Source organism: Nuphar pumila, chromosome 2 (assembly GCF_984573655.1).
Source record: "Nuphar pumila chromosome 2, dmNupPumi1.hap1.1, whole genome shotgun sequence".
Classification (NCBI taxonomy): Eukaryota; Viridiplantae; Streptophyta; class Magnoliopsida; order Nymphaeales; family Nymphaeaceae; genus Nuphar; species Nuphar pumila.
In genome coordinates this window covers 2,818,306-2,826,387 of record NC_143250.1, presented here as the reverse complement: position 1 = coordinate 2,826,387, position 8,082 = coordinate 2,818,306, and the positions used below count along the sequence as shown (strand labels likewise).

General features: G+C 36.0%; 1 protein-coding gene across 1 annotated transcript; it reads right to left on the bottom strand.

Annotated features, from left to right (window-relative positions):
• Nucleotides 1–4,521: 4,521 nt before the first annotated feature.
• LOC149844478 (transcription factor bHLH123-like) lies at nucleotides 4,522–7,856 on the bottom strand. Its single transcript, XM_089997234.1, has 7 exons — nucleotides 7,480–7,856; nucleotides 6,089–6,692; nucleotides 5,882–5,995; nucleotides 5,725–5,790; nucleotides 5,505–5,570; nucleotides 5,362–5,415; nucleotides 4,522–5,099 (listed from the first exon to the last, which is right to left on the bottom strand). Exons 1-7 carry the CDS (start codon nucleotides 7,800–7,802, stop codon nucleotides 4,947–4,949), a joined length of 1,380 nt encoding a protein of 459 aa, XP_089853360.1. The 5' UTR covers nucleotides 7,803–7,856; the 3' UTR covers nucleotides 4,522–4,946.
• Between the last annotated feature and the right edge of the window lie 226 nt (nucleotides 7,857–8,082).

Below are 8,082 nucleotides of genomic sequence, written 5' to 3'. Positions count from 1 at the left end.
TTGCTCACTAAGTACTATACTTATGTCGCTTGAAGATCTCTGTTGTGAAAGTTCTTTAAAAGCATTCTTCTTTATCTTCAACAACTAGTCTTGATCGAAGGTGTTACCCCACCTAGAAACTTAACTTGAATTTTCAAGTCTTTGGTTAGTGTTTTTGGTTAGGTTGTGTTTTCATCTCAATGCAAGGATCCCAAAAAGAACCCAATTTGTAGTCTTGATCGAAGGTGTTACCCCACCTAGAAACTTAACTTGAATTTTCAAGTCTTTGGTTAGTGTTTTTGGTTAGGTTGTGTTTTCATCTCAATGCAAGGATCCCAAAAAGAACCCAATTTGTTGTTGATTGGTGTGATTCAAACATCATTCCTGATATATCTTTTATAGTTTATATAGGTCCATATGATTAATTAGATTCATAATACTTTTTTCAGAGAAACAATAAAAAATACAAAAATATGATAAAGCGATAAAGCCATAGATATATGCAGAACTATGATTATGACAGAAGCAACACATTACATAAAGTAAAGCAACAATTTCTAGATATTCAAACAGGGAAAATGATAGCATGATAGATAACTTATACTGAAAATACCAAAAAAGAAAATCGTACAATGCATACCCTTATATGAATGCAAATGAGAGAGAGAGACGAGTGACAAAGAGATAAGAGACAAACAGAGAGAGTGTACCTATCGATAGAGAGAGGCAAGAGATTCTTCTTCTTCCTTTCAACATAGAGAGAGCGAGAATGAGAGATGAGAGACGAGGGAGAGACAGAGAATAGGAGAGCAAGATACTAGAGAGATCAAGGAGAGAGCGGAGAGAGTGATCAGGGAGAGAGAAAGAAAGAGATAAAGAGGGGGGGCGACCCTAACCCTAGTTAGGGTTGGGGTCTACCTCCTTTGGGTCAAATATGGGCTTTGACCCCCAAGCCCCCATTTGACCCAATAACAAAAATGGTGCACATTGCTCTGAGGGGAGCCTCTTTTTTTTTTTACTTCTTAACACAAGTTGAGGACGATAATTATTGTTGTCAATATTATATTAATTATGATAAATGTCATTGGTTTTATATAATTCTTAGGATGATAAATATCGTGGTGAATATAATATTACCAACGATAATTATCGTCAGACATAGATATTATTAATAAAACACAAATAACCTTCATATTAATGACGATAATTATCGTCTATTATATTCACCATGATAAATATCATCAGTTTTAGATTAATTTTATGATGATAAATATATATCATCATTGAAATAATGACAATAATTATCGTCGAATTTAGATTAAACTAAAACACATTAACTAGCATATTGATGATGATAATTATCATCGTTAATATTTTTTTCATGACGATAAATATCGTCGGTTTTAGATTATTTTTACGATGATAAAATTTGTTGACAATATAATATTAATGATGATAATTATCATCAGATTTAGATATTATTAAAACATAAATGAACATCATCTTCACAACGATAATTAGCATCGTCAATATTTTTTTTACGACGATAAATATCATCAGTTTTAGATTTTTTTTATGATGATAAAATTCATTAGCAATATAATATTAATGATGATAATTATCGTCAAATTTAGATATTATTAAAACGCAAATAAACATCATATTGACGATGATAATTATCATCATCAATATTATTTTGATGATGATAAATATCATCTGTTTTAGATTATTTTTACGATAATAAAGATCATCTGCAATATGATATTAACGACGATAATTATTGTCGGATTTAGATATTATTAAAACACAAATAAAGATCATATTGACAACAATAATTATCGTCGTCAAAACGATATTGATGACGATAATTATCCTTGATTTTAGCTTTCTTTATAGGCAATGATTAATTATAGTCATAGATTAATTACGACGATAAAATTTAGTTCTGATCATCTTCCATGTCTTCTTATACATATTACCGTTTGGACAAGGGCAACGATAGTTTGTCATCGGGTATAGATATTTGTACTACGACATTGCATATCGTCGGGATGAATTTATTATTGATGACGATAATTTATGGTCGTTAATGGCCTCTTTTCTTGTAGTGTATATCAGGTGAGATGAGCGGTGATAATGGAATATAACCAGTGATTTGGTTGTATATAATGTGTGCATCGTATCTACTCAGCCCACAAAGTGTGCAAGCTAAGATTGCTTGTTGCAGGATGACCAAGGATAGATTGGACATGAAAATGGATCAGATGATCTGCCAAATCACCGATCACAGGCAATCTGACACCATCACTGTCCATGTTTCTAGCACTTTCCTTAGCCTCCGTCCACTGTGCAAGCCATAGGGCCCGCCATAAAGGCACACACGACGTCATCAGCAGCGGCTCATGTTGGTGGCCATTGATCACCCGGATGGATAGGTGATATGAAATTAAAATCACTCACCTGATGTGTTTTCATTGTGCACCATGCATGCATATCTGGAATGTTGGTTGATGCTTTTGCTCGGTCTGCACATGTATAATATCCAATCTCATGGTTGAAAAATCTTTTTAACAAGATTTGTTGGACAAATAAGATGCCTAATGAGTGGAGGAAGAGTACTTTGGTGCCTCTATATAAGAATAAGGGTGATATACAAGATCGCACAAACTATTATGGTATAAAACTCATGAGTCATACTTTGAAACTTTGAGAGAGAGTGAGTGAGTCTAGGTTGAAGAAGGTCGTCATGATATCGGAGAATCAATTTGTTTTTATGCCTGAAAGAAGCTATACATCTTCTTAGACAACTTATTGAGAGAAATAGAGAGAGGAACAAAGATTTGCATATGATTTTTATTGATTTGGAGAAGACATATGATAGAGTACCTAGGGACGTTCTCTGGTGGATAATGATGAAGAAATGTGTTTCTCTCAAGTACATTAGTATAATTAAAGATATGTATGAAGGAGTAGTAACCAATGTCCGCACTTGTGGATGAGTGACAACCAATTTTTCTATAACGGTTGGGTTATATCAAGGATCTGCTTTAAGCCCTTTCTTATTTGCTATAGTGATGGATGAGCTTACAAGATCAATTCAAGAAAATGTGTTGTGGTGTATGTTTTTTGCTAATGATATTGTTTTGATTGATGAGTCTAGAGTTGGGGTTAATGATAAGTTAGAATTATAGAGACAGACATTGGAAGCAAGAGGTTTTAAGTTGAGTAAGAGTAAGACAGAATATATGAAATGTCGGTTTAGTAAGGAACGAAGTAGTGAAGCTTGGTGAGCAAGAAATACTGGTGGATGATTGTTTCAAATATTTGGGATCTATCATTCAAAAGTATGGAGAAATCGATGGAGATGTAAATCATAGGATAAAGGTTGGGTGGATGAAATGAAAAAGTGCAACTAGAGTGTTGTGCGATCGTAGAATGCTATTGCGGTTGAAGGAAAAGTTTTATAAGATGACTATTAGGCCCGCTTTACTATATGGTACGGAATGTTGAGTTGCCAAGAGACATTATATTCAAAAAATAAGTGTAGCTGAGATGTGTATGCTTAGATGGATGTCTGAAAATACAATAAAAGATAAGATTCGAAACGAGAAGATACGTAAGAAGATAGGTGTTGCATCCATTGAAAATAAGATGAGAGAGAATCATTTACGGTGGTTTGAACATATTCGACGAAGGCCTAATGATGCTCTAGTTAGAAGGATGGAGAAATGAGAAAATGTATTAGTTAAAAGAGGTCGAGGTAGGCCTAGGAAGACATGGATGGAGATGATAGGAAATGATATGAATGCTTTGAACCTCACGGAGGACATGGCATTGGATATAAATAATTGGAGGAGAAGGATTCATGTGGAAGACCCAAAATGATTTTCTTTTTTTATTCATATCGCCGACCCCAATTGTTTTGGGATGAAGGCCTAGTTGTATGGTTAATTTTCACTTCCTTCCTTCTGAATGCATGCCTAGAAAGTTTACAACCATCATAAAAAAAAGGAGAAAAAAGAAAAGGTACTCTCTCTCTCTCAAAGATCACATATGTGATTCATTGTTTTTAAGTATAGCATGATTGATCATGATATTGCTACTGATTAGCCTCCGATTACTGTAACGCTACTTTATTTTTCTCTTTTTATACTAGAGAGCGGTTCAGGGTTTTGCTTATTGATTCTCTCTCACGAGAGAGAGAGAGAGGCTTTTGATTTTGGCTTTGTCTTGCAATGACATTTATATTGATGTGATGCAAAGATTTAACGTTGCAAATGAAAGGTCTCTCTCTCTCTCCGAATAATGAGTACCCTGAAAAGAGCAGACAGTGGGGCACCCTGTGACTTCCACTACCACATCAAAAAATATATAAATTAATAAAAGTAAGATCCCCTCACAAAACCAGCCCTACACTCCCCAATTCCCGAATTCAATCATTCCTTATATATATTTATATATATATATGTATATATTTTTTAAAGTAGGTGGTTGCTTGTTTTATATGTTATTTATCCGACATACCCCCCTTTTCTTCTGCACTTCTCCGCTAAAAAAATCAGATGTAAAATTAATTTACACTTTTATAATCTCCATTTTCCTATGGAAGTTATTTTTAATCAGAATTATTACAGCACTAAAATTGTTTTCAACGGCCCTCAAATCCTGGCCGTCCATCATCATATATCCTGTATCTGTCCCAACATGGACTGTTCCTGAACTGTCACCTCCTCTTTTTCTGCTTTTTGCATCCAACGGCCACAGTCACCCCTTCTTCTGATTCATCTTTTTCTCCCTCCTTTTTTCCTTTTCTCTTTCTTCCCCCTACTCTTTCTTTTTCCTTTCTTTTCATCTTCTTCTTTTTTGTTTCCCTTTCTTTTTCGATTTAGTTGTATTCTTCCCACAACTTGCTTCAGGTTGAAATCCCAACTTATAGATACTCTAATTCTTCTTGGTTTTGCTTCGCTTTATCTATAATTCCCTCCAAAATTTGGCGTCCAGAAATCGACTGCACTAGTCTCACTACTCACAGGGAATGTACTAGAGATGGGAACGAGGCATAGTCCCCTACTCCTTAGATCTTGTTTGGTCCCTTCACGATCTTTTGATTTATCTGAGTTCTGCAGTTAATTAACAAGAAATCATTAGCATCCATTTGAAAAAGACAAAATAACATTACTACTATTATTATCATACCCAAATAATAATAATAATAATAATTTTATTAATATTAATTTGCATGAAAACTTGAAAGCAATATTACATGAGGCATGCATGGAAGTGAAACAATCGCTACACAATGACTACAGCATACTGCACCATAGTTGAAGAAAATATAATTGAAAAGTTGAAAAAGGTGTTGAAGATTATTTTTTAAACTACCTGGGGATGTTGATGCATCTGAACTCCACTTTTCATATATGGAATGCTCAACGCCTGCAAAAAAAAGAAAAAAAAAACATTAAAGTTACGGGTTTTTTCTTTTATTGTGAATGCAAATATACTGTGTGAAAAAATCTACTTACATTAACTTGATCATGGAGGAATTTGATGTTCTGAATTGCTTCATGAAGGACAGATGCCGTATCAGTCTGAGAAAAAGAAAAGGTAGGGCATTCAGGAAAGCAAAACACTTTTTGCATATTCATGAACAAGGAGAAAAGAAAGCAAAAGATGAAAAAGGAAGAGAGAAAGAACCAAGATCATTTCAATCATATTCTTAGAGAAAGATGGGAAGCAAATCACCTTTCCGAAAGGTGAAACTAGCTGCTGCAGAGCAGTAACTCTGTCGCTTAATTTTTCTTTTCGAACCTGTGAAGATAAAAATTGCTATGATTTTAATAGACAGGTACAAAACAAGCTTGATTTTCTTCTATGGTTAAGGCATTGCTCCTTTAATTACCTTGAACGTTGGCAATGGTGATGGTGTTTCTATCCTAGGCCTTTTGAATGATGATTCAGTACTGCTACCCTTCACATCAGATGAGCTCGCGTCGCGAATTTCTTCAGAATTTCTCTGAAAGATCAAAGATAAAGAAACTTAACTCTTAACCAACAATTGAATGAAAGAAAAAATTGATGTCATTCTATATGTTTCTCCTATTGTTACCTTGAGGGTGATGTCGTGGATACTGGATTTCTCTTGAAATGATGAAGTGAGAAATTGTGGAGTTGAGGAAGCATATAACTTTGGCTGAGTATCGGCCGCCATGGCCGTCGACGCATTCCATAATGGAGCACTGTTTGAGAATTGCAATTGCGGTTGCTGTTTAAGGGGTGATGAAGATGAGGAAGATGATGTTGATTTGAGAAATTGTGGGAACTTAGGCCAAGGAGAAGAAGAGAATTCATCAGAAAACAATGACTGTGAATTCAACCGGAAGTTCATAGACGGCATGTTCAACAGCTGAGTTTCTTGATCAAGCAATCCTTTCAACATAATTGAAGGATATCCATAACTGCTCAAGTTATTCGCCGGAATACTCTGGTCGGTAAGGGAACAGTCTCCTGAATTCAGGCGCTGTTCCAGTCCAAACAAGCTGTGTTGATGCATTTGCTTCAGTGAATTGATGTTTGAATCTGTTCCACAGGCCCAATCCTTCTGGAAGTGGCCGGAATCGATCGATGGGTCTCGCCCGAAAGTTGTCTGAGAATTCAGGTCTTCCTCTTGAAGCATGACCTGTAAGTTACCTTCTGCTCTTCCTCCACCACGTCTGCACAGGAGTCCATATTATTAGTGACAGCATCCAATTAACACAATTCAAAGTGCAAAATAGACATCATATATAGTAGATTCTTGAGCATTTTGCCAAATTACAATCAAATTACAGATATGTGATTTATGATGCCACTAATAAAAGATTTTCCGCTTTATAATTCATTATCTGATCATATATGCCTCATCAATCAAGCATAACATAATCTATTCCCCACACGATGAATGATTTGTTTACTGTTTTCTTGAAATCCCTTAAAAGATAAACAGTATCTCTTTTTGTTTTACCACCAACCAAAGGCTTTAGAGCCAAACAGCTTCCAAACTTCATCACCCATCTGAAAACTAAAAAATATATCCTATGATATTCACAAAAACACTTGATTACATTATCAAATTCCACCATCTCTGGCACTCGACTAAAAGATTTCTTCATGAAAAACCAAAAATCGACTGAAACAAAAAATTCAGTTTCTCCTCTCCGAAAGATTTGGGTACATGGGCAATTTTAAAACATGTACCATACTAATTTTCAGTATTTATTTACTAATCAATTTCTAGGAATAATTTTCATCCACACACCAAGTTTGCAAATTTTAGATATAAAAAAAGATCAAATTATGCAGGCTTTACATAGCAAATCTGCTCTTGATTTTCCTTGACCAGCATAACACTTGCACCCACCATGCATATTTGGACTAAAAAAAAATTATATAAAATAAGAAAAACCGAGAAAAAATCAACAAACAGCTCACAACCATGGCTCTGATGCTGTGAATACTCACATCAAAGCATGGCTCCAGTCTGTCGCCGAAGGCGTCAAGAGGTCAAAGCCGGCGAGCTGCAAGGATGAATCCATGAGCACGCTGCTTGAATCCGGCTTATGCGCTTCCTGGAACACAACCGAGCCGCCGCTGGAAATCGAGGCCGAGTGGTTGTCGGCAGATTCCTCTTCGGACCTCGGCTTCATCTCGGAAATCTCCGACGACCAGCCAAAGCTTCCGATATCGTTCATGGCTGCCGTGGCCATGCACAGCGATGCCGACGAGCCGCCACTCCTCGCCCACCAATTGCCACTACAGACTCCGCTATTCAGATCATCTGCCATGACCACCACCTCCAATTTTTCTTCTTCTTACTGGTTTGCCCGAAACTCACGGTATAGCTAAAGAAGATGCGACGCGTAGTCCTATATATACAGTGGAACGCCAATCGTACGGCGTCTAAGCAACCGAACTCTCTTCATAAACCTCAACCGATCTTCAACATACTTTCAACATAGCTACTAAAATTAATTACAGGTAGCCGTTTAAAAGTATCAAATATTTTCCAAAAAGAGCTCAACTTATATCATTTATTACTTCAGCCCGCAAGGGCTCCCCCTCCTC